This window comes from Canis lupus, chromosome 2 (genome assembly GCF_048164855.1).
Source record: "Canis lupus baileyi chromosome 2, mCanLup2.hap1, whole genome shotgun sequence".
NCBI lineage: Eukaryota > Metazoa > Chordata > Mammalia > Carnivora > Canidae > Canis > Canis lupus.
In genome coordinates, this window is record NC_132839.1 from 86508054 (window position 1) to 86535460 (window position 27407).

General features: G+C 39.0%; 1 protein-coding gene and 1 long non-coding RNA gene across 4 annotated transcripts; both read right to left on the bottom strand.

Annotated features, from left to right (window-relative positions):
* Positions 1-941: 941 nt before the first annotated feature.
* PI4K2B (phosphatidylinositol 4-kinase type 2 beta) lies at positions 942-27104 on the bottom strand. 3 transcript variants are annotated; one of them, XM_072808854.1, is made up of 10 exons: positions 26685-27099; positions 18177-18313; positions 15856-16056; positions 15088-15219; positions 14320-14473; positions 12945-13006; positions 10855-10954; positions 7799-7932; positions 7174-7233; positions 942-3279 (listed from the first exon to the last, which is right to left on the bottom strand). In XM_072808854.1, exons 1-10 carry the CDS (start codon positions 26962-26964, stop codon positions 3106-3108), a joined length of 1434 nt encoding a protein of 477 aa, XP_072664955.1. In that variant the 5' UTR covers positions 26965-27099; the 3' UTR covers positions 942-3105. The 3 variants fall into 3 exon arrangements, with proteins under 3 accessions (XP_072664955.1, XP_072664963.1, XP_072664971.1); XM_072808862.1 differs by lacking the exon at positions 942-3279 and adding an exon at positions 3371-3669 and having other exon boundaries at positions 26685-27104; XM_072808870.1 differs by lacking the exon at positions 942-3279 and having other exon boundaries at positions 7216-7354; positions 26685-27104.
* On the bottom strand, positions 19891-26371 carry LOC140623011 (uncharacterized). The gene is made up of 2 exons (XR_012022682.1): positions 26063-26371; positions 19891-25869 (listed from the first exon to the last, which is right to left on the bottom strand). It is a non-coding gene; the product is annotated as an uncharacterized lncRNA (long non-coding RNA).
* Positions 27105-27407: the final 303 nt, after the last annotated feature.

Here is a 27407-nt window from a genome sequence, read left to right on the forward strand (position 1 = left end):
GAAGGTGCCACTCCACGGGTCCCCTAGCTTTGCTTGTTTGCTCCTCCAAAGCTGCTGTTCTGCTATCGATGGTTTTAGCCCCAACTGCTTAGCTTCTGGGATTTCAGGGTTACTCTTACCACCGAATTTTAGCGTAGATGGTGTCACTGCAGTTTTTTCTCCTGCAATAGGATAGCACCTGGGGGCTCGGGGAGACTAAAAAACACCCGCTGCTGCTACCATCGTGCCTCCTATACGACTGATTATTTTTAAATGATTTGTATGTTTCTATTTATATTATAATGCCCAGGATAGGGCAGACTGTGGTACAGTCACATATAAATCCCAGGCGCAGGTGGGATTTACTTCTTGCTCATGTCACAGTTCAGCTCAGGCGGCGGGCTCTCCGGGTAGTCCCGCAAGCGCTGGCCGACATGTCCTGGCTTTTCCATCTTGCAAACTCTTTGCTTATGTCCAAACAGGAAGAGAAAAGTGGTCAATCATGACCACTGCTTGTGAAGTTTCCTCGCCAGGCCCGGGAGCCACGTCTATGACTGGCCGGCACTAGTAACCACGACAGAGGCTGGCAAAGGCAGGGCGACACCGAGAAGCTCCGTGCTGTTGGCCAAGCAATTTGGGAGAAAAGACCTACTCTAAAGCATAGGGCTGCCTGCCTGTCCTTGTACCTGTAAGAGGATTTCAGATGTAATGTGATTAGATAACACTCACTATCTGGCTTTAACAAGGCTTTAATTCCATCAGTACAAGACTTTAAATTAAAAAAAAAAAAAAACAAAAAAAAACTGGTGACTCAAACTGTTTTCAAGTCTGCAAAAAACCTTCCACAGGTTTTCCACAGCCTCCAATTCCTGATAAATTCGGGGGAGAATTAGAAAGCATATGATTAAACAAAATTAAAATGTCTCTAATTAAAATTTAAAAAAAGTCTCCAATTACAAAGGTTCCAGTTAAATATGGCTTTTGGAATTTTATTTTTTTATTTTTGTATATTTTTTTATTGGAGTTCGATTTGCCAACATATAGCATAACACCCAGTACTCATCCCATAAAGTGGCCCCCTCAGTGGCTTTTGGAATTTTAAAGAATTGAACTATACCACTAACATAGGAGGGAAACGGTGGTTTGGCATCATTTATAAACATAAATGTGTTCACAAACATTCTAAATATTCAATATACATACTTCAGGAGAACTGTGACCTTAAGACAATGATTTTTATTACCTTTACTCTACCAAGTTTGACACTATAAATATACTCACTGAAAAAATTAACACTATATTTAAATAAGAAACAAGTTCATGAAAATTTACAAAATATAACCAATGTATTCTGACTTATGATCATATTTTAAATATTTCAACTTTACTCTTCTAGCCTGGTCAGGCCATTTAAAAATATTTCCACACTATTTTAACTTCAGGATATAAAACAGTAGGAATTTACTAAGTTTTCCATTATAAAAATTAATTTAGCAATTTCTCAAAATACTGAAAAAACTGTTTTATGAAAGCAGTACCCATATCAAAACAACTTATTTTCTTTAAGAACCCATCTTCAAAAGGCACATTTTAATTACTAGTATTTATCTAAAGATAGTAGTTGAGTTTTGAACTTCCAGTCAATTTCCCATGATCTCAGCAGGAAGATCACGGAAGGTCAGGGAAGGCAGGAGAACACACGTATCCAGGGAGCTGGTACTAAGGCAGCAGTGTTCTCACTTGCCACATCCACGGAGACCATGAGAAAGAGGTGAAGGAAGGGGGATCTGCAGATCTGTCTCCCATCCTAATTTAACCTTCGTGAACATTTTTTACACAAAAATATCTAATTAAAAAAAGAATCACAAGAAAGAAAGCTAAAAGACCGAAAGGCCCAGACCACAAACTGCCAGTTTAGTTTGAGTGGTGATGTTATTACTTGTTTGGGGCCTGAAGAAGAGAACGAAGCTTCTGGTTCCTTGTAATCACATATTCATACTGGGCTCATCTCAACTTAAATCATTTGGTGAGTTACAAGTGCTATGAAGTCCTAGGGTGCAAGGCATACGGATTTTCAAAATCAAATATAAATGACTTTATGGTTATCTCTGTCACGTTCCCCTTTAGTTAGGGCTGATATTCTAAAGTTGATTGTTAATTATAGTAACACCGGTAATTTCAAGTCCCCTATAATCTGTTATTTTTAAGGGCTTATTGCCCTAGGACCCCAAAATGCAATCCAACATACACTCTGAGGTATGGTTTATTTTTTCAGTGAAGTTAATACTAACTGAAGCACTAAACTGAGTAGGATCAATACTAAAGTACTAATTGATTAAGTAACTGATCCCATGCAAGAAACAAAAGGGACTTTTACTGTGACTTTGGAATTTCAAAATATTGGGGATCTGCCTTAATTTCATGTTAGTCCCCTCCATCTCAGTTCAGTGTTTCCATTTTTTAAAAAAGGGGGAATATCTTCATCGTATTTCTTTACTGTAACAAAATAATTGACAGAAAATATTCTGAAGTACAGAAAATAAAATGGTCACCTTTTACTCAACCAAAATATAACTTTCTGGTCCCTAACCACAGTCACTTTGGGGGCACTTCTTCAAGTTCTAAAATAGCAGCTTTTTCAATTAAGGCAACATTGCTCTATTCTTACCTGTTTTTCTATTAACCACTTATTAAAGCTCACAAGAGCAGTTTCATCCTCTAAGGCCTTTTATGATGCAAGAACAGTGAATATGAACATCCTTCTCAATGTTTAAAAGAATATAAAAAGTTATTCAAAGTCAACACTTATTTTTCTATTGGGAATTCTAAAGTAATTACAGTCATTTCAGAATATGTAAACCACGAAATTACCTCTTATACTAACATTGACAACATAAAATACAATTTTTCTACAAAAATACAATATAGGAGATATATTGCTTCTTCCCTGAAATAGAAATTTAATATTTGGACAAAAAAAACTGTAAACTTCTGATTACATTCAAGAGATAACCTTTTAAAGACTTACATTATTTGAGGTTTTGTAACTGGAGCGCTTAACAGATTTGCATTACTGTATTGTTTTAATAACATAATAATGCCAAAAGGGTTGTAAAAGTACATCTGCTACCAGGAGGAAAAGAATGGCTTCCTGCAGTGGACAGTCTGGGTGAATGAATTGCTCAGATGGACAATTCGCCCCTGATTTCCACCTTGACTGCGCTCCACAATCACACAAGGCATTTGTACCAGCTGCACAGGACTCTTCCCGTCTTTCAGTGCCTGAGTAAGATTTAAGATCTGTGGAAAGAAGAGATATCTTCACCAGTTCAAATAAGATAAAACCTTTGTTCAGTTCACCGACCTAATTTTAACCATTTATTCATGATTATAATTTTTATTTCATTCATTTATGCCCATTAGACTGAATAAAGTGAATGGTTTCATATTCTCCATTTGACATAGAAGCTAAACAAAGACTGGTCTAAACAGTCTGCTTTTTCCATAATTTGGCTATTGTTGATAGTGCTGCTATAAACATCAATGTGCATGTATCCCTCTGAATCAGAATTTTTGTGTTCTTTGTGTAAATTGCTGGGTCATAGGGTAGCTCTATTTTGAACTTCTTGAGGAACCTCCATACTGTTTTCCAGAGTGACTGCAACCAGCTTGCATTCCCACCAACAGTGTCTGGAAGGAGACCAAATAGCCATCAACTGATGAATGGGTAAAGAAGACGTGGAACATAGATACAATGGAATTGTTACTCAGCCGTAAGAAAAAATGAAACCTTGCCATTTGTAATGACATGGATGGAGCTAGAGGGTATTATGCTAAGTGAAATAAATCGGTCAGAGAAAGATGAATACCATGATTGCATTCATTATGTGGAATTTAAGAAACAAAACAAATGATCATAGGGGAAAAAAAGAGAAGTAAACCAAGAAACAGACTTTTAACTATAGAGAACAAATTGACAGTTACCAGAGGGGAGGTGGGTGAGGGGATGAGGGAAACAGGGATGAAGGAAACAGGAGGGCACCTGCTGTGATGGGCACCAGGTGTTGTATGGAAGTGCTGAATCACTAAATTGTACATCCAAAACTAATATACACTGTATGTTAACTGGAATTTAATGAAAACTTAAAATAGTGTGCTTTTAACCACATACTTGCCTTATCCACTCATTCTACAAAAAAATTTTTTTTGCATGCCTACTACCTGGTAGTGGTAGGCTCTAAGTGCTGGAGCAACAAAAATAACAAAAAGCCCTGCTTCCACACAGCTTGCATTTTAGCAGGGGGAGGAGTCAATAAGTATGATTCAGTAAATTATACCATGTATTTTAGGGTAAAAGTGCCATGGGAAAGCATGATGCAAGGCAAGGAGGTTAGAGATTTGGGGAAGTTGCCATTTAAAATAAAGTTCCATTTAAGAGTTTACTCTTAAATAGAAAAAATAAAACTAGGAAGAGTACATAAATATAGTACATTCCATGTTTAAACACCCTCTCAGAATTGCTACTTTGAGTGCATAAATAAGGTTATGAAACAATGCATAGTTTCAGATAAAATAAAATTTTAATAATTCATTTTCTTTTTTTCCTGCACATCAGGTAAAAAACTTCCTTTGTTATGTACTTTAGAAATAAAGATGTCTCCTTCAGGTATTTGAAGATATCTGATATAGAAATAGTACACATTTTAGTGGTTCTTGTAAAGACTATTTAATAGTCATAGCATAAAGGTTTCAACATAAAGCCATACTAATAAATAAAATTCATAATACTTCGAATAGTATAAACTGGATGGCTTAGGTCCTAGCAAATGCTAAGTATTTAACACCTCAGGGAAATAAATCTTTACCAGCTACAGTAGTAACTCATTGAATTTACATTTTAGGATCCCTTTTAAGTTCTTCCCTTAAAATCTTCTAGGCTGGCTATATCTGGATAATTACACAAAGAATTCCTGAAATTCACATTTATAAGTATTGTTTTTATCATGAAAATCCATGTGGGCACCAGCATGGTTAAGGAAAGAAATGTTCTGGTTAGTTTTTTCTTCTGGTTTAAAGAATTCTACTCTAAAAATGTAAGTCTAAACACACTAATTTAAGTAATATCTAATGTTTTCCTGACTCTAAAGATGTGATTGTTGTAGAGAATCTGGAAAACAGAATAGTACAAAGAAAATTAAACTCATTCTACATGTTTAAGAATTTTTATTTATATATAATTTGCTTATACATATATATGTATAAGCAAAAATTACTCAATCCTAAAACTATCCTAAATATTAATGTTTCTTTGAAAGCTGAGTAAACACTTGATGATCTTGCATTTATTTATTAAAGAAACATCTATGGAACATGCACTGTGTTGGGGAGGAGAGAAGACTGAGTGAGGGGAAAAAAAGCCATGTGAGCCCTTAAAGTACACACATCCCAGAAACAAAGAGCCATGTGAACAAACAACTGGAATAAAAAGTGATAAATATTTGAACAACAGTGGATCTGTGCCCTGACTCATAATCTTAACCAGCCCCTCCCCAGAGATCACCCATTTTTTCCTTCCTGAAAGAACAAACGAATCTATTATTATATGTTTAATTCAGAGAAGGCTACCTTTAGAAACAGACTAAGCACTGCAGACAAGGAGAAACATTTAGTCTCCATCGATGCCACATCTGAGACCTGGGTAGGGATGTGATGGTTAAGCCAAAGGCAGGTGGTATAAACTCACAGACTTCCACACTTCCACATACAGACTTTGCTTTCCTTTAGACTAGTTCCCTGGTCCTCAAATTTTAGTGGGTTTAAGAAATTACTGCACTATCTAAAACCACACACACTCACTTCATGCTTGACTTTAAGCTGTAGCAAGCAACAGTAACATGCCCAACATACTGTTTTAACATCTAATTTTTGAGTTGGCTGCAACATCAGTGTATTTCCAGGGATGCTGCAGACAACAGAACTCTGAGTGCCAGGAGGAGCCTGGGAAGACAAGACTGGAGTTTGAAGGAAAACCGTCCCCCAGAGGAGGAGGAAAAGGCACTGAAGAGTGGCAGCAATGCACATAAGGGCGTCCCTGGGAAATGGGAAACAGGAGGGAAGGACTTAGGAGTGGCCAGGCTGAGGGGAAGCCACCACTGACAAGCGATAAGGCAGGTGCATAGGAGGAACGAAAGAAGAGTGCAAAAGGTCCTGTGGACCGTGCTCTAAGTCGGCACTGGAGCCTATGCACACCCAGGGGTCATGAACATGGTAAGCTGCAGGAGACATGATCAGATTTGCTATTAGAGAGATGGTTCTGGTTTAATGTCAAAGAGATAGGAAAAGAGGTCAGGACACCACTTATAAATGATTAAGTGCAGAGAAGAGATGAGAGGGGTCTCAGGCAGAGGCAACGTCTAAATGTAGCTGATGGGCCAGACGAAGAGCCCCTACTTTTATAGATTAAATGTTAATAGTGCATAGAAGTGTATAGATTAATATAAATAGATAATAGAAATGTACAGATTAAGTGTTACTTAACCCCTTTGAGCCAAATTGCCTCCATATGAAATGCAGGTAACTATGGAGAGCTGCTGTGAAGACAAGTGATACCAAACATCACAATATCTAGTCAAGGGTAGAGTATTCAGGAGGTACTAAAGCATTAGTTTTATTTTCTTCAACATCAATTATTACTGATTCTGCAAATGAGCTTCTGGTTTATAAATCACTGAATAGAAGGCCACTGAGTTACAGTTAGTACTTTTATGCCCCAATCAGTGCTCAACCTGGGTGGCATGGTGACTCACTGCTCCAGCAAAGACCAAACACATTCTATGAGAAAAACCATCAACAGGAAACAGAATTTGGTACTGAAACATCCAAGTAGATGTTTGAGGATGAAAAATATAGTAACACTCAGGAAAACAGTTATCAAAATGAGGACAAAGAATTCATGGGGGTGGGGTGGTGTGTGGAACAGGCTAACAAACAATATACAAAAAGGCCAAAAATATCTAATTTAGAACAAGAGGAAAGATGATATTGAAATCCACTTCATTTTTAATCATATGAGCCCTGGTTCGGCATAAAAGATAGAATTGCATTTTTGGGTCACTATGGAGAAAAAAAGTTAACAACTGTTTCAAAGAGAGATCTTTTTTCTTAATGAATAAGATCATAAGAAGGTTAACTTACCTGACCTCTCATCACAGACATCTGACTTTCAAAAGTGGCTTTGTTAAATCTTCTGTCGGTCTTTCATGGAATGGAAAAAAACCTCACATTATTTTAATTCCAAAAATCAAGATCTTTGAAGCAAATACTTGAGAATAAATGAACTCTTCAACTTAGCACGTAAGGCCATGTCAAAGCCTTCCTAATAGATAAAATAACGTTTAAAGAGCATTTTTACTTGATTTATTTTTGGATGCCTCTAGAATACAAGAATAGTTTAGCTATACTACAACTGGTTCCAAAAGGATTTAAAATGAACTTCTAGCCAACGGTTCAGGCTTTTTAAAGAGGATTAAATCAGAGCAGCTCACCTAGCATTTATTATAATTCATAGAGTACTTTTGTAAAAATTCAACTTTTGAAGAAAACAACTTGTGAAGTTTTAATATAGTCTCACTTCAGAGAGCACTCATAATCAGTTCACAAATTTATGCTCCTGTAAAGTAAAACTGTTAATTCCTTTTTAGGTTAGGTTCTACTGTAAGTAGTGATACCAGAAGCAGTAAATTGCAAATTAGCTCTATTAAGAAAATCTCCTCTAAGATTTATTTCATTTTCTGCAATAATTAACTAAAATTTTATTTACCTTAAAAAGTTCATGAAGATCTTCACATAAATCTTGCACAAAATTCATGTCAGAAATATATGGTAGAATTAAATTTCTTATTTCTTCAGAAAAAGGAACTTTTGCTTGAGGAAGCCAAGCCCAGTGAAATGGATCTAACAAAAGAGAGAGAAAGAGAGGAAGAAGTTATCAGAGGATGATCATCCTGATTCCAAGTTGGATGGTCAATTTATTTTTTTAAAAATATTCATTTATTTATTCATGAGACACACAGAGAGAGGCAGAGACACAGGCAGCGGGAGCAGCAGGCTCCTCGCGGGGAAGCCCAGTGTGGGACGCGATCCGGGATCATGCCCTGAGCCAAAGGCAGACGCTCAACCGCTGAGCCACTCAGGCATCCCCTGGATGGTCAATTTAGATGGTAAAGCATAGTAAGATACTACTAAAACTAATTAGGTTCCTGAGTTTTGTTTTTTTTTTTTAATATTTATTTATTCATGAGAGACACACAGAGAGAGAGACACACACACACACACAGAGACAGAGACAGAGACACCGGCAGAGGGAGAAGCAGGCTCCACGCAGGGAGCCTGACGTGGGACTGTGGGACTCGATCCCGGGACTCCAGGATCATGCCCTGGGCCGAAGGCAGGCACTAAACTGCTGAGCCACCCAGGGATCCCCAGTTCCTGAGTTTTAGATAGCAAAGAGTAAGAATCTTGATAATGAGTCTATCTCAAACAGCCCTACATCAAAAAATATATCTGAATCTCTGGTTCCTCAGTTTGGAAATTATAGGACAGCTAAGTGTACCTATTAAAAGAATCTCAAATTGGGTGAAAAAAAAATCCAGTTAAGTGTTGTTTATAAGTCATATACTTAAAACAAAATGATGGAAGTCAAAAATAAAAGTATAGAATAATACCAGGTAAATGCTAATAAAAAGAAATGAGGTGTAGCAATGTTACAATAGATAAAATAAGTAAAAACCATCAAGAAGAATAAAATGGGATATATTTCACACTAATAAAAGAATAAGCCACCAGCAAAATAAAATGCCGAGCCTTTACGTGAAACACACAGCAAAAAAAGGTATAGAAATGGAGAAAGAAATTGCCAAAATCACAATTACAATGAACTTCAACTCAAAAATTATCAGACCAAAAAAATAATATGATTTGACTAACAACAAACTTTAATCAACAGACAGATGCAAAACTTTGTGTTCACATTCTTTTCAAGTACTTTCAAACTGGCCATCTAACAGATTATAAAGGAATTACTAACAAATTTCAAACAGAATTCACCCAGCCACATTCACAGATCACAACGCAGTAAAATTCAAAATGACAATGGGCATTAAAAAAAAAAAATCAACTGAGAGAAATTTTAAAACCAAACAAAATCTTCCTAAGTTACTCCCATCAAAGGGAAAAATCTGATAGCATGAACATGCAGAGCAGAACAGAGCAGCCCCTATCTAATCTATGGTTTAGCCAAAAGGATACCTACAGAAAAACATATAGGAGAGCAAAACAGTATGAACACAATCAGAGGAAAAGAATAACGATGGAAAACACAAATCAGTGAAAGGGAAAAAGCAAATAAACAAAATGAAAACCTGATCAATAAAAGGTCAATTATATTTTTTTAAAAAAGCAGAAAATAAATAAATATAAAAAGGTCAATGCTTTGTAATCAACAAGTCTGTGGCAAGCTTAATAATTAAAAAAAAAAAAAAAAGCCCACTAAAAACAGTAGAAATTTAAAAAGTCATAGTCATGGGACACCAGGGTGCTCAGTGGTTGAGCGGCTGCCTTTGGCTCAGATTGAGATCCTGGGGTCCTGGGATCGAGTCCCACATCAGGCTCCCCATGGGAGCCCGCTTCTCTCTCTGCCTCTGTGTCTCTCATGAATAAATAAATAAAATCTTAAAAAATAAAAATAGAAAGGCATAGTCATAGATACAGACATTATTTATTTATGTATTTTTAAAGTAAGCTCCACTCAAACTCATGACCCTGAGATTAAGACCTGAGCTGAGAGCAAGAGCTGGACACTTAATTGACTGAGCCATCCAGGCATCCCGATACAGAGATTATTTAACATATAAATAATTATTTATATTTATTTATATTGACATATATTTCAACCATATAAAAACAATTAAGAACTAGTACAATGAACTCCTATATTTTGAATAATCTAATTCCCAAATTGTTGCAAAACGTGTCACCTATCTCTACTTTTCCTCCCCCTAAATATTTTAAGGCAAATTAGATGATATCATTTCCTTTCACCCCTACATACTTAATATGCATAGAGACTTTTTTTTTTAATTTGTTTTTTTATTTATTTATGATAGTCACAGAGATAGAGAGAGAGAGAGAGAGAGGCAGAGACACAGGCAGAGGGAGAAGCAGGCTCCATGCACCAGGAGCCCGATGTGGGATTCGATCCCGGATCTCCAGGATCGCGCCCTGGGCCAAAGGCAGGCACCAAACCGCTGCGCCACCCAGGGATCCCGAGACTTTTTTTAATTATAAGAGAATTCTATAAAAAATTATACACCCATAAATATAGAACTCAAGATGTCATGAACAATTTTAAGCAAAATAAAAATATCTAAAACTAGCTCCAGAAGATGCAGCAAGCCAGACTATTAACCAGAGAGACTGGTAAGGCAATTAAAAGACTACTCACTTAGAAGGAAGGAGGTAGGCCCAAAATGTTTTGTAAGTGAATACTACCCAAAACATAAAAGTTAAATTCTAGCCCAATATTAAAATAGATATGATTTCCATATTGTAAATATTTAAAAACTTACTCTACAAGACTAACACAAGCCGAAAAAAACAAAAACAAACCAGATGCAGTCATTCAAAGCTAAGCAAACAATACATGGCAAGGCCCATGCAGTACACATCTCTGCATTCCCAACATCTAGGTGAGAGCCGTAATCAATGGTTCTCCTTTGCCCAGTTTTTCTTCTCCTTTTCTGATATCTGTAAGTTTTGTTCCCTTCCTATTCTGGAAAAGGGTAATTATGGAATTGATTGGTGGTTCTAAATACTCACATGTTCTCCACTCATCAGGATGCTTAAAGGGAAATGCCAGACCATTATCAATTGCAGCTATTTTAATAAGTGATTCTTTATCATCAATCCATTTTGTTTCCTAAAGAAGAAAAAAAAATGGTCTGCTGATAAAAAAATTTATATGAATATTTCCAAAAGATCAAGTATTAAATAAATTTTAAAAAACTACTGAGGTTTAAAGACATTTTATTTGAAGAGCCTATAAAAATAAAAAGTTGCCAGAAAATACAAGTTTTTACCCATGAAAGGAAGAAACTGTCTTATAATTATAAATCAGTAAGAATTTCATAATCATCGTTTTTAAAATTTGTTGTTATAAATTTAGATAGTAATAGTTTCATTTTTTTTCTCTTTGGGGAAGAGCACCTGGAATTTTTAAACTTAAAAATATGTTGTTCCAGATAATTTATTGCTAGTTGCACTGCTTAAATATATGACATATGCAAAATATGAATATTTTAAAGAGAATGTAACAAAACTACCTTATGAAAAATTTAGTCTTTCCCAGGGTCCCCTAGACTAAAATACGATTTTCTAAATAAAACTTCCCAAAGTTTATTTTCTAAATAAAACTCCTCAAAGAACAAATATAATAAGCTTCAGTAGAAGGAATCTCAAGATACTATTAATTACAGAGTGCAGGCCATTCCTAACTTCTCCATTCTTGCATAGCTGAAACAAAGACCTTGCCAGCAAGAGAGTTCTCATGTTAAAAGAGTACTTATTATGCAAAGATAGACAGCTGCCATTATTAAGTGGCCTATATAAAAACAAAAGGTGAAAAAGATAATTGTAAAATTAAAAGTGTTAACATGAAGGGCTGTTTGATACATATCTGATTTGTTTCTTTTGGTTTATATCAAATATCTTACCTCAATGAAAATGCACAAAATACTTAAAAGAATGAAATTTTTTTTTTTAAGAATTTATTTATTGGGGCAGCCTTGGTGGCTCAGCGGTTTAGTGCCTGCCTTCAGCCCAGGGCCTGATCCTGGAGACCCGGGATCGAGTCCCATATTGGGCTCCCTGTGTGGAGCCTGCTTCTCCCTCTGCCTGGTCTCTGCCTCTCTCTCTCTCTCTGTCTCCCATGAATAAATAAATAAAATCTTTAAAAGGAAAGGGAAAAAAAATATTTTATTTATTTACTTGACAGAGAGAATGAGTGCACAAGTAGGCAGAGTGGCAGGTAGAGGGAGAGGGAGAAGCAGGCTCTTCATTGAGCATAGAGCCCGATTCGGAACTCGATCCCAGGACTGGGGTCATGACCTGAAGGCAGATGCTTAACCGACTGAGCCACCCAGGCACCCCAAGAATAAAGTTTTCAGTAAAATCTAATTGCTTAATGTATACCAATAAAACGTATTTAGAAACTATTATGAATATGTATATTTATGTGTGTATTTTAAACCTATTTCTGCTATAACTACCATTTATTTTTATTTCTTTTTTTCTATTCACAACTTTACTGAGGTATAATTTAAATACAATAAACTTTACATATTAAAGTTTACAAATATGATAAGCATTTGCAGATATGAAATTTTCACCAAATTTCCTGGTATCCTTTGCAGGCCTCCCTCCCTCTGCCCCACCTGCAGACAATCATGGTCTGCTTTCTGTCACCAGGGATTATTTGTACTTTTCTAGATTTTCATATAGTACAATCAGACAGTGTGGTCCCTTTGGTCCTCACTCAGCAGGAGTTTGAGATTCATCCACATTATTGAGTCATAAGACTCAGATAGAAGTGAATTACTAAAGTATAAACATGTTGACCCAAGATACCAGAAGCCTTTATTTTTATTACATAAAAGCAAAATAAATCTAGTGGTTCCACAACAAATTTCATAAGTTCTATAAAAATAAAAAAAAAAAAAAGTACCAAGCTGGTATCATTCTTCTATTCTAATACAACATTAAAAAAAAAAAAGCTACAAAGAGATTTAGAAAAATAGAATTAAAAAATGCAATGTAAATAGAAGAAGTAAAGGAAAAAGATGAAGAATAACATAAATTTAAGGGACCTTTTATAGAAATTGTGTATGTGTATAATTTTGAAATTTCCTTACCTTAATTTCCTTTCCCTGTTTCTGCTTTTCATATTTGATTAACCAATTATCATTTCCCCTGTCTTTCAAAACAAAACAAAACAAACGTGTTACTTCATTTTTTATGGGTATCATAGTTTAATATCAAAGGGAAAAATCTAGTCACCTTTTGATTTTCAAGACCTTGATTGTTATCTGTGGCATATGTTTACATATTAAGAGTTCCAATTTAACACATAAAAACTAAAAAATACTTACAAATGTTAGTACTTTTTTAGAGTTTGCTCTGTTTCTGGCATTGTTGTAAGTACTAATTCATTTAATCCTTATAACCACTCTGTAAGGTATGTATAATTATTATCAAGAACTATTAAATCAAGGTTATTAAAATCAAAGGTAACTTATCTTCACCTTAGGAAGAAAAAACATCTACTACTATTACCAGGCAAATTTCTGGGTAGATTCTCACCTCATGTTCATATAGAAGTACTCTAGTCTCTATATCAATTTTAACATTAATCCAGGACCATATTAATTAAGAAGGAAAACTCTAGAAAAGTACAACAATGCTTCTTCAGAAACGAATATAAATGAGCATTTTGAACCAGTGGTTCTCAAACTTCAGAGTGCACCAGAATTACCTGGAGGACATGTTAAAATAGACTGATGGCCCCCAGAGGCAGAGTTTCTGCTTTATAGGGCTGGGGTACACTCCTCTGAGAAGATGCACGTGTAACAAGTCCCCATGTAATACTGATCCAGCTGGTCCAGGAAACCGCATTTGGGAAGCACTCTTTTAGATTATCTACATCATTGCTCCCTTCTAGACCAGAAAAAATTAATAGTTTAATGTATTTATAGACTATACTAGCAGTTACAAATGTCAAAATAAGCAACTAAAACAATTTACATAATCAAGTTTTAATTATTCATATTATGCAGGTAACGCTTCTGGCTCTGTCCTACTGTCCAGAACCTCCCCCAGATGGGACAGGAACTGACCTCTATCACCTGGACAGGAGCCCACTAGGAGTTAGGACCTCCAGTACAGGATTACCTTTGCCAGGGAAGTCAATACTGCATCTCTGTTTTCCAAGGCAGGTAGAGAAAAAGTGGCATCGAGACTACTGCATCAAGAATTGAATACAGGGGCAACTGGGTGGCTCAGTCGGCCAGGCAGCTACCTTCAGCTCAGGTCATAATATCAAGTGTCCTGGGATCCAGCCCGGAACTGGGCTCCCTGCTCAGTGGGAAGTCTGTTTCTCTCCTCCCTCTGCCCCTCCCTCTGCTTGTGGTTTGTTTCTGTCTCTCTCAAATAAATAAAATCTTAAAAAAATAGTGTATACAATTTGCAAGCTAACAAGATTTGAGAGAACAAATAAGAGAACTTCAATACCTGTATTTCTGATGATGTAATCCAAAATAACTAATTTTTCAAATTGTGACTGAAATTGTTTTCTAATATTCTCAGGCAATGGGTCAGCTTCAAATTTCCTAAGCCAGTATTCAGCCTCCTTGTAACCTTCAACAAATAACTGAAAGGAACCAATCTATAATTTTAAGAACTACAGTTAGAAAAGAAAGTACAAGAACAAAGGGATTACTTCTTCAATTTCTCAGCAGTATCATAAAATGTTATATAAACATAAGAAAAACAAGAGTTAATACTAATTTAAATAAACCACATTTATCAAAACTATTTTTAAGAAATACTATGTATTTCTTCATTTAATCTCACAGCACCAGGAGATGGTTTTTCTCACCCCCATTTTAGAGACTAGGGCTTAGAAAGCAGAGGACTTGCCCAAGGTTTGAGCTAACTGGTGGAGAGGCTACGAGGGAAACCAGGTCTGGTTCTTGACCTGTGCGTTTAACCCTTCATTTATAAAGCCATAGATGCAAACTCCTCTTGGAAACACTCCCTAGTCATCCCACTGGGACGAACACTCCTCCCCAATCTTCTCCAACCTTCCTACATTTAACCATCCTAACAGCTTTATCATAGTGCACTCAGATGGCCTGTTCACTACTATAAGCTCTTTGAGGATGAAAAACCCGTTTTCTTTACCACTATATCCACAGCCTACAGCACACGGTGCTCAGGTCATATATGTTGAATTGCCCCCATCTCCCCCCCCAAATAAAGCTTATTACAGTAATTTACCTTAGGAGGGAGTCCTATCCGGTGGAATTTTCTACCTACTTTTGGCACTTTCTCTAAAGCATACTTTTTGCCTCTAGATTTTGCACGGTCAATTGCACTGTAGTTAAATGTCTCACTGACAAGCCAAACCACCTAGAAACATACAGTTTTAGAAAAATGGTTATTAGAATTTGCATTATAGTATTTCTACTCATATACTTCATGTACTCTAAAAATGTAAATTAGCAGAGTTTAACCCTATATGAAATGCCTCAGAATCCAAAATAGAAAGGCACAGAGATTTTGCAAACTCAGTTAAATGGCAAATGTTTCTGGGAGGGACAGCCTAAAACTGGCCAGTGGAAGCAAGAAAGAATTGTCTGGAAATGTAGAATTAGGAATGAATATTCTGAGGAAGTCTTCAAGTAAAAATTTAAAAAGGCTAATAAAAAGAAAGAAAACAGTAGTCTTTTTGAACACATTAGTTATCTCTACCTTCAAGAGAATTTCTAGAACCTAGATATTTTTCTGCTTTTTAAACATTAGTTCTTTTTCTTCTTGTCAGCACCATCTGAGCAAGGGATATTCCTTTGGGAAGCTTTGTGGATCTCCACTAAAATCAATTTATTAGTCACTCATGACTCTGAATTACCAAAACAAGGGCTCGACTTTAGGTTCTTTCATGTGAAATATTACTAAAGTGTTCACAGGGGGAAAAAAAAAAAAAGTGTTCACAGGGAAGTAAGCTATCAATTACAAGTACATAATTAAAAACAATTTCTCCCTTACCTTTGTTTTAGGTACAATGCCCAGATGAAGCTTTTCATCCACAAGGGAGGCACCAGCTTCAGAAAGGTATCCCTGATTAGGAAGCAGACAGCCTCTACCAAAGCAGCAAGGGCAGCAGACCTTATGAACATATTTGGTCCATTTTGGATTCAGTTGACCATAAGGCTCTTCTGTTCTGGGTTTAAACACACCAATAATTTTCTATATAAAAGAAGTAGAAATGTTGTTAGATTTTGATAGAGACAATCCATAAAATGCATTTTGAGAAATCATTTTGTATTTCTTCCCACCAGATTTGGACATTACCCTTACATATTAAGAGGTTAAGTTCCAGTTATATTTTTATATTCATCCTCATTCAACAACAACAACAAAAATCAGTAATCCTTTGGGCTAGTAGTTTTCAAACTGTGCTCTAAGAAACACTAGGGAAGGTGAGAATGGAGATGAAGGTAGGGCTCTAAGACTCCATGCCACTTATCTAGATCAACCCTGACTTCACCTGTTTTATTACCGTACTTCCAAGTTATGAAAGGATTCCACTGATTTTACAATGCCTGAAAGCTACTGTTCTAGGTCAAACGATATTATTATTCAGTATCTATTAAATATCAATATGATATGTTTGTTTATCATCTACTTTCTCATTAGATGTACATTCTAAAGGGCAGAGACTCTGCTTGTTAGGGCTGTATCCCAAGTACTCAGAACAGTGCTTGGTACACAGTAGGCATTCAAGCATTTCTTAAATACACTAATAAGTACAATGACAAAAAGTAGTCTCCAATACAAAGGTATTGATAGGTACAGTGACATCTGTGTTGTCAGATTCTCCTACCCAAATCTTTTTCCAGTTGTTTTTTTTTTTAACAAATCAATTTTATTTATTTTTTTAAAAAGATTTTATTTATTTATTCATGAGAGACAGAGAGAGAGAGAGAGAGAGAGAGAGAGAGAGAGAGAGAGGCAGAGACACAGGCAGAGGGAGAAGCAGGCTCCATGCAGGGAGCCTGACGTAGGACTAGATCCCCGGTCTCCAGGATCACACCCTGGGCCAAAGGTGGCGCTAACATACATACATACATCTATCTATCTATCTATCTATCTATCTATCTTTTTAATAAATTTTTTATTGGTGTTCAATTTGCCAACATATAGAATAACACCCAGTGCTCATCCCATCAAGTGCCCCCCTCAGTGCCCGTCACCCAGTCACCCCCACCCCCCACCCACCTCCCTTTCTACCACCCCTAGTTCATTTCCCAGAGTTAGGAGTCTCTAATGTTCTGTCTCCCTTTCTGATATTTCCCACTCATTTTTTCTCCTTTCCCCTTTATTCCCTTTCACCATTTTTTATATTCCCCAAATGAATCAATTTTAAATAAATCCTCTCCTCTTAAAATTGCTCATGGATGTCTATAGTTTATAATCTTTATTACTAGTCTGATAAAATATATTCATATTAAATTTAGAGAGTGAATTATCCTTAGACAAGAAATAAAAATCTTACTATAATTTTAAGTATATAATTGCTTTATAGTGCAATAAAGTCTAAGTCAGCAGTAAAAAAAGTCAACACGAACAAATTACAAAATCAAACTTAGAATAAATACATGGACATTACCTACATATATATTTAAAACTCAAAAAAGACTATGTCTTAAAATACAATTTTAATCTTTGCAAAAATATTTGGATAAAATAATAATCTTTTTTACTCCTAAAAAAAGAACTGCTGGCTATGTATCATTCAGAAAGCTTTTAGAGATAGTAATAGAGATTTCTGAAAAATTCTAGACTAAGTGAAACAAAGTCCCATATCAACTTCTCTTTTGTACCCTAGAATTATACTTTGGGTCATTTCACTATGTCACATTCCAATGCCTTCAATCTTCAGATTGCTCAGGCTCCTCTGCTGGAAAAAATACTCCTAGGCAAAATAAGCCTATGAAAAAGATCTGAAAATGACATTAAATACATCTTGAAAGTTTAAATTTCTACTTTGCTTGGCTAATATAGTTACTGTAAAGTAAGAACTTACGAATAACAAACTGAACAAACTTATTGCTGAATACGAGTATTCCATAAATACTTGAAACCAAGTATTAAAATAGTAGGACAGTAAACTATGCCTTAAAATGAATAGGTCTATATCTAAATATAGAGCACTTTCGTTAAAAACCACAAAACCCCCTGACCTTTATTTTTTAAAAGGGTGCAATCACATTTATTAGGAAAATACCTTCAGAACCTCACAATGACTTCACATTTAGTGTTTTCCAAAATTTCTACTATGTATACTAGATCTGTGAAATTCTCACCCTTTTAGGATCCTTCACAAAATAACTTCCACTTGAACCTTGAGAGATTCTTTCTGGAAAAACTCCAAATTCTATTGCTTGCTCGGCTTTCAACACAACATCAGCAAATGCAGGATCATCCAAGAATGTATTCAAGGCTGAAGAACCAACAATTATTGTATTAAAAAAAACAATATTAATATAGAACATGAAGAAAAAGCCCAGCTAAAAGAATGCTTATGACAGGGACCTGTAATACTGGGTTAGGTTATTAGCATTAGGACATTAAGGTACAGAAAAATAAGCGTAATCAAGCATTGGGCTGCTTGGATCCTTCCTTTTTTCCCCCTAACCCCTCTTCTCCTTAAACTTCAAATAATGACACATGAAAAACAAAATCCCTATTTGTTGATATAATCACACTATTACCACACATTACTCTGAATTCCTCTCTTGCAGTGATTTTGTTCTTCATCCTATCTCAACTTCCAATTGCACAGTCATACTTCAGATCTGTCATTACCAATACCTGCAACCTCTCCCTATCTTTCAATTTCAAGCACCTTCTATTCTTCTAGTTCATTCCTTCTGGCACCCTGAGTCCAACAATTCTTCCATCCTGCTAGGGCCTACAAAGCACTGATCTATCACGTTGTCACTGATCTTTGTGTCCTTAGGTCCCTCCTCGGCCAGCTTAAATTATGGTCAATCATCATATAATCACTCTTCCTTTCCTCCTTTCCCTCATTAGTCACCTAGAAAAATCCCAGTCCTGGTTAAACTCAACTGCTGAGTATGCCTAGGCTGGGACAGCTAAACATGACTGGACAAACATACACAAACACAGTGCCTGATATCTCACTTTAATTTAAATTCATCACCAGAAACCTCAGGTGAGCCCTTCATGATGCCTGGGAAGCTACTACCTTCCTGTTATGGACTGTGTCCTCCCAAAATATGTTGAAGCCTTTACTCCAAAAGGAATTGTACTGAGAGATGGAGTCTTTGGGACACAATTACATTTAGATGAAGTCATGAGGATAGGGCTCCACAATAGGATCAGTGCTGAGAGCATGCTCTCTCTCTCCCTGTATCACACCAGGACACAGTGAGAAGGTGGCCATCTGTAAGCCAGACAGACAGCCCTGATCATACCAGCACTTTCATCTTGGACTTCCCACTCTCCAGAACCTTTAGAAATAAATGTGTTGTTTAAACCACTCGGTCTATGGTATTTTGTTCTAACAGCTTGAACTAGCACAACTCCCAGTGCATAGTCTGTCCCACTATTCTGGGCAACTCTCTCATACCCTATTCTCTTCTCAAATTTCCAATGCCTCCTCTCTCTCAGATGATCCTAAAGAAAAGAGATGCAATCAGAAAAACCAATCATCAGCCCTCTGCACCACATCTGCCTACGACATCCTCTGCCTTCCACCTATTACTATAGATGAACCAACTAAGCTCAAAGATCAACTCAACCACTTGGTGTACCAGACTCTATCTCTTATGATTCTAGGGCATTTCTTCAGCAATTTTTTCCTGCATCAATATTTCCCTCTTTATTAGATCATTTCCATCGCCAAATGAAGCATGCTATAGTTTTTCTCATCCTAAATCTAACCCATGATACTCCCGGATGCCCCCTCATTTCTCTGACGCCCAGTATAGCAGGCCTCTACAGTTATTTATATTTACCATCTCCAATTTTCCTTCGATTTTCTCTTTGAACTCATTTTATTTATTATTTTTATTTTTATTTTTTTACTGGAGTTCAATTTGCCAACATATAGCATAACACCCAGTGCTCATCCCATCAAGTGCCCCCCTCAGTGCCCGTCACCCAGTCACCCCTACCCCTCGCCCACCTCTCTTTCCACCACCCCTGTTCGTTTCCCAGAGTTAGGCATCTCTCATGTTCTTTGAACTCACTTAAATTAGGCTTCTGTTTCAACCACTCCATTGATACAACTTTTGTTGGGGGTACGTAGTTGCTAAATCTGACGTCAGAACTCATCTTCTTGGCCAACCCCACCATATGACCTTGTTGTCCACTCCCTTCTCCTTCATTTGGTTTCCAGGATCCCTCTTCTCTAGGTTTTCCTACTTCATTGGCTCCCCTTTATATTTCCCTCACAGGTTTTCTTTGGGATGCCTCAGATTCAGTTTATGATCCTCTTTTCTTCTTCATCAACATTGACGACTCTCAAATTTCTATTTCAAGTCCTGACTTCTGCCCTAAACTCTAAACTACCATACTCAACATCTCTACTTGGATGTTTAACGGACAGCTCAAACTTTACTTCCCCAAACTCAATTCATATCTTTGCCAACCCTCTTGACTGCTTCCCTTCCAGATTTCTCTATTTGTTGCTGGCAATTCCAATCTTTCAGTTGCTCAGGCCAACAACCTTGGAATCATCCATGACCTTATACTCTCACCCCAAGAGCCAAGCCATCAGCAGGTTGCATGGCTCTACCTTACATAAACACCCAGAGTCCCACCACCTCTCACCATCTCCATTCCCTCAATGTGATTCAAGGGACTATCAACTCTCACCTAGATTATTATAAGGGTCTCCTAACTGCTCTCCATCTTTCACCCATGCCTTCTCTATACTAAACACAGAAGCTATAGCAGTAATTCCTTTAAAATGTGTCAGATCTGGGGTGCCTGGGTGGCTCAGTTGGTTAAGCACCTCCCTTCGGCTCAGGTTATGATCTCAGGATCCTGGGATCGAGCCCCACATGGGGATTCCTGTTCAGCGGGGAATCTGCTTCTCCCTTTCCCTCTGCCCTCCTTCCTGTTCCATTGCTCATGCTTGCTCTCCCTCTCAAATAAATAAAATCTTACAAAACAAAAAATAAAAAATGATGTCAGATCATGGCACTCTTGAATAAAATAACCCAACTGCTTCCCATCTCACTAAAAGAAAAAATCCAAGTCCTTATAATGGCCCCAAGGCCCTATACAATCCTCCCTATCCTCCACTTTATTTTTGTGTTTATAGTACTTATCACCTAATATAAAATTTATTTATTTCGTGAGCTATAAGAAGACAAGGATTTCTTTTACTGCTGTATGCCCAGAACTTTGATAGTTCCTGGAACATAACAGGCACTCAATAAACACTTGCAGAATGAATGAACAATTAATCATTTAAAGTGATAGACAAGGAGAAAATTATTCATACTTTACTTTGGAAGGTATTTAAATGCTATTACATGCATTCAACATCATGAACATTCAAAACATAAATTTACCTTAATTTAAAATTTGCCTTAATTCAGACAGAAACAAAACTGTTATTTATTAATTTTTAAAAGTATGTACTAAGAAAAATACTACAAAAAGAGCTATTAGGCATATTTAACTTACTTAAAAGAAGAATAAATAATGCAAGTATTTTAGTCATGTCAATACAATTGACATGCTAATTCCTCATCATTCTCATTTACCCCATGAAAGTAGTTAAGAATGGAGGAACTTTTTTCTTTATTCACTGTATATCCCTGGTACCTGGATGAGGGATCAATATTTAGCGGGTACTTAATAAATGTTTAATTGAATAAATGAAGTATTATGTGCTAGAATATGCTAGTAATAATTATCAATAGTCAAGTGGTATTTCTTCTAGGCCAAGACTCTCAACAAGAATCTAGCACTAGTATACTTTTTATAATATAATCACTGGAGGGGGCCTTTGGGCAAATATCTCAACACTTTCAATGAGACACCATTGCTTTTTTTCATGCTCCATTTATTTGGAAACAAATATAAACTCCTTCCTTTTCTGGAAATAAGTCTCCTGTAGTTTTGCCCAATATCCTAGACCTGCTATCTGGAGCAAAACAAAAGTCCACTTACTCCTTTGTTCTCAGGGATAATCCTTCACATAGCTGAAGATCACTTCATGTTCCCTTAAGTCTCATCTACTCTCTACCTCCTTCCATATGGAAGTGTTTTCGGTCGTTTCAGCATGCAAGTTGTTTTCTTGTTTCATGCCTCAGGTTTTCAAGGTGCCCCATTAAAATATTGTCTCCAGAATCGAGCCAGCAGCCCATTGCAGAGAACACAAACACCTGTCAGTGTCTGGCTGTACACCAAAATAAGAAGCACTCTAGTATTGCATTTGTTGTTTAGGAATTTGGTCACACTACATTTTCTTTAAAAGAACTTTTTTTCCAGGTAAAATTACGGCTATCCCTTTCAAGGAATAAACTATAGGTTTTGATTTGCTTGTGTATCAAAGACTTTTCTGAGGAAAATCTCAATTCTACCTCTGTGTACTTCCTTTGGGTCTTCTCTAAGAAGTGGGGACCTTCTAGTCAAGTTCCAGTCCTATCTGAGCTCCTCACTTTTCACAAGATATCCAGCACACCCTCTCAACATTTGCCCATGCTATTTCTCATGTATATTCCAAGCTTCCTTCCTAGGGCTAATTCTAAATGATCCTTCAATTCCATCTGATTACTTGTAACCCTTTATCAAAATGATCTAAGTTCCAGAACAGCAGACATCTTCGTTTTACTCTGATATATTCCAGTGCTTAAAAACAGTGCCTGGTACATAGCAGGCCCTCGATAAATCTGACAATTATTTATTAAGAAACGATCCCCTTGACCACACTTAAGAGTTATCACTGGTCCTTTAGTAACCAGAAATGAAAAGAGTTAAGAGAACCCATTTAATAAACCTTTTATGTAAGTACGCATGGTAATGATCAACTTCTCATTTTATTCTTTTTAAAGATTTATTTATTTATTCATTCAGAGAGAGTGAGAGAGAGGCAGAGACACAGAGAGGCAGAGAGAGAAGCAGGCTCCATGCAGGAAGCCCAACGTGGGACTCGATCACCGGTCTCCAGGATCACACCCCGGGCTGCAGGCGGCGCTAAACCGCTGCGCCACCGGGGCTGCCCCAATTTCTCACCTTAAATAACTAAACCAAAATGAATCGCTCCTCACTTGAGGGATTGAGATTCTGTTTTACAAAACCACAACTGCCATATTTTCTAAAAAGAATAGTAGTTAGCTCACTAGTTTGGTGATCTGAACCCTGCCTGGGGGGATTCCAGGGCTGGTCATTTTTCAGGTCTCAAATTGGATACTATTTCCTCTGCTGAATGTTCCCGGCCCCTAAATCCAGGGTCCAGTTTTCCCTATCCAAATATACGGGCCGTTGGAACTGTCTTAATTGACCATTTCCATCATTAGGCTACAAAGCTATATGGGGAGAAGGCTGGTGACTGAACATGCTTTTTGATATCTGGTCACCACTGGCTCCCCAAAACCTCAATATCCACTGGCACCCAGCAGGTACTCAAGCATTTGAGAATGATGTATCTCGGCAATAAATGGAAAACAAAGAATAGGCTTCTTCTAATCACTGGTTCAGGAATAATCTCCTCACCACCTTTCAAAAGCTCAGTTATGGAGGATTGTCAAGACACGTAGGGCACCTACTCTTCTAGTATCTTCCTCTACATTCAGCCAGATTATCAGTGTCTAGAGGATCGATCCAGCAATGCTGGATGCTGGATGATAGCATCACCCATTACAATTTCTTCTATTAAAATGGGCTTCAGCGAAGTTATAGGAACTACTCCTATGAAACTCATCACTTCTTTACAAAGATACTATTCATCATACAGTCTCTTCTCCAAAAGATACATGACAGGTTTTCCTTTGTCAGTTCCGTTTTGATTTAAAAAAACTAGTTTAACTTCATGGGCACATTGATTGCGCTCCTCTCAAGTTGACTTCTCAGTAACTTTAAAGATCAGATTTGTGGGCAGCCTCCACCAAGCTTTTAACGTGCATTCTGCGTACTCCTATTCTAGCCTCCCTCTTACTTATTTCATCACCTTGTCCCATCCGAATCTTTCTTCTTTACACTTAAATGATGTTATCTTGTTCATATATTTATAAGCCACCATGAATCATTACAAGGCTTATACATACACACTTCCTTTCACTTTGGTAGTTCTTTGTGTGTTCTAACACCAGCCTCTAATTGTAAGCTCTCCAACAAAACCGGTAAGTGCTCCCGGTTTGTATTAACTGGCACCATGGAGAAGTCACTTCATCTCTCTGTGCCTCCTTAAAATGAGAATAACAAATAGTAGTCACTTCATGGGGTTAGTGAAGTGCACAGAACTATGCCCTACACGTACTGTTACCTAGGTATGGACTAATTATCATCTTTATTACTCTCCAACTCACTGATTAAAATGACAACGAGAACAAGGAATGCCACTAATCTTTCTACTTTGACACTGACCTGACAACACTATATTTATGCTAGTTCTAGGCTCTCATCATCTTGCTCAATCAAGTAAAGGCTACAGACATTCTTCCACTGGCTAAAGTACATAAAGCTCCTATTTACATAAATAAGATAGTGAAGCACAAATGTTTATGCATTAAGCATAAGATAAAGATGTTAATATCAATCTAAAGGTAGGAATTTCTTAGAACTAGAGAGGTAGCTTCATGGAAATTGAGTGGTAAAGGACAAAGGAAGTTAATGGACTTATTAAAAAATAACTTAAAAATGTAGTTATATTACTCTGACAAACTTTTTAGGATACTGGTTTGAAATATTAAAATACTTTTTACAACTTAAAACTATTTTTTTAAATCCATTAAAAATAAGACCTCCATTAATAACCACAAGTAACAGTTATAATATTTGGGATCTATGGCAAAATGGAAAAAGTGCAGGATATAAAGAGAAGAACGAGGCTCAGTTGTGGCTTTACCACTTCCTGTATACTTGACTTTGGCTTACCGCTTAAGTTCTATGAACTACTAGTCATTACAGTTTTATTCATTTTCAATCTCACAACAAGGACGAGGGTAACAACTTGTCCTGCTGTTGTGAAAATTAATGAACTATACAAAAAAGGATCTTAGCAAACTATAAACTGTGATATAAATAAATCATTGCCATTTAAAAAGGGAGGAATTCTCTTTTGTAATCCATTCGTATTTGACTACTATAGTCTATCCCACTGTTACTTTTTTTTTTTAAGATTTTATTTATTCATTCATGAGAGAGAGAGGCAGAGACACAGGCAGAGGGAGAAGCAGGCTCCATGCAGGGCGCCCGACACAGAACTCGATCCCGGGTCTCCAGGATCACGCCCCCGGCCAAACAGGACGCTAAACCGCTGAGCCACCCGGGGCTGCCCCCACTGTTACTTTTTCTAGCCTTAATTACTTTTTTTTTTTTTTTTAAACAAAACCTCACTTTCAAAGAATAAACACACTCCAGGTTTTAGGCTCTTTTTAAAATCTAGCTACCAAGGTAACTTTAGGGCAGAAAACAACAACAACAACAAGCTAGCCACACAGATCTTAGTGACTTTACAGAGAGGATTCCAGGTAATACGGAAACAAACTGTGTAGGTAGGTGAATGCGGGCCCACGTGCGATCACCATGTTTGCTCTGCTCAATGTTGTACTGCAAAGCACCCGTTAGCTAACACCATGGCAGCTGGCCTGCATGTCACACCAGTGTGCCAAAGCTTTATTCGTGAAACGCCTGAATGGCAAAGTCGGGTTCTCCTGGGCCTCTCCAATCTACCTGCCTGAGAGGACGTCTGGATTGAGTTCAGCTGCGGCACCAATTCCGGCACCGATTCTACCCAAAGTTCCTGACGTTGCAGGAGGCCCCCGTTAGAGTCCCCGGCAGCAGGACACCTAAACTCTAAAAACTCCAGAAAAACAAAGCAGTATCCATCAAAACTGCATTTCCTGTGGCCTTTCTTTAAGCCATCCCGTAGGGGGTCCCACCACAGGCCAGGAAACCGTCCCAACCACCCACAGGGAGAGGTTTTCCTAATTGCACAAAGCAGCCCCCTCGCCTCTAGCTGCGATCCACACCAGCCTACCTTACTTACCATCAGGGTGGCCGCCTCCACTCCACTTGCCCCCAGAACCTTACTTTATCAACAAACACCCACGCCTGCAGGACCACGCCTTTGCTTTTACTAGTTTTCAACCTCGATATCGACCACCCTCTTTCCCACCTGAGGCCACCGCTCCACTTGGTGGGGGAAAAGTGCCCCCCACCCCCACCCCCACCCCCACCCCGAGCGCAGAAATGACCCAAGAAACAAGAGGCAGCAGCTGGAGAAACCCGACGGGCCGACGTCACAATAACCACAGGAACCAGAAGGGCTAGAAACGCGCCCAGGGGCACCCGCACCCGCACCCGCACCGGCACCCGCGGGCGGAGCATCTCCCCGCCGCCCCGCACCTGCCTCGCCCCCCGCGGCTCCGACAGCTGTCCCGGCGGCTCCGGGTTCGCGGCCCGACGCTGCAAGCCCCCGCCGGAGCACGCAGCCTACGACGTCACGACGCCGCCCGGTTCCAAAAGTTTAGGCTTCCCCGTAGGGGAGGCGCGAGGGCCGCGGTCCCCGCCCCCCCCCCGCCGTCCCCGCCGCGAGGGCTGCTGGGGCCGGGGCGCGACCCCCGCGAGGGCCGCCGACGCGCACGCGCAGAGAGGGCCGCGGGTCGCACCTGCAGCGCGGGGGCGTCTCCGGCCCGGGCGGGCGGGCGAGCTCCCGGGGGCGCCGCCGGCCGCGAGCAGCTGCTCGTCGTCTCCGGCCGCGGCAGGGGAGGCCGCGCCCTCCTCGCCCGCCGCCTCCGCGAGCCTGACGGCGCTCCCCGGGGCACCCTTGGGTGGCTGGGCCCAGGCGAGCCGCGGCAGCAGCGGCTCCCGCTCCTCGTCGTCCTCCTCCGGCAGGCTCCCGCCGCCGCCCGCGGACGCCGGCCGGCCGGGCTCGGGGGACTCCGCCATGGCCTCCCTCGGCGCCCTCCGCGTCCAGACCGGCTCACACAGGCGAGCTGCCCGGCTCTGGCCTCGGCATCGCGGGGCACCGGAGCGGCGGGGGCCGGCCGGGCACACCGCACGGACTCGCCCGCCGGCCGGTTGGCCCCGCGCAGCCGCCAAGCCGCGCCCCGCCGCGCGCCTGCTCTGCGCCTGCGCGGAAGGGCGGGGCGGCGGTGGGCGGGGCGAGGGCGGCGGTGGGCGGGGCGAGGGCCGAGGGGCGGGGCCGCCACCTGCAGCTCGGGACGCGGGAAGCTGCGGGGTGGGCTGGATGCCGTCGAGGCGCGGGGGGAGCCCCCATCCCACCTGGATCAGCCTCCCTCCACCGCAGCATCCTCAACCTGTACGTCTATTTACCCCCCTACAGGCCCGCCGCAGTAAGGGGCCTTGTCTTTCGTTCAGACATTCAGGAC

Bases quoted from the DNA above. Each gene is read 5' to 3' on its own strand.
- PI4K2B (XM_072808854.1), bottom strand. From the start codon at position 26,964: ATGGCGGAGTCCCCCGAGCCCGGCCGGCCGGCGTCCGCGGGCGGCGGC. The intron at 13,007-14,319 runs GTATTGAAGTTC...TTGTTTTGAAAG, and splicing joins TTACATCATCAGAAATACAG to ACAGGGGAAATGATAATTGG. The intron at 10,955-12,944 runs GTAAGGAAATTT...TTTCTTCTTTAG, and splicing joins AACAGGGAAAGGAAATTAAG to GAAACAAAATGGATTGATGA.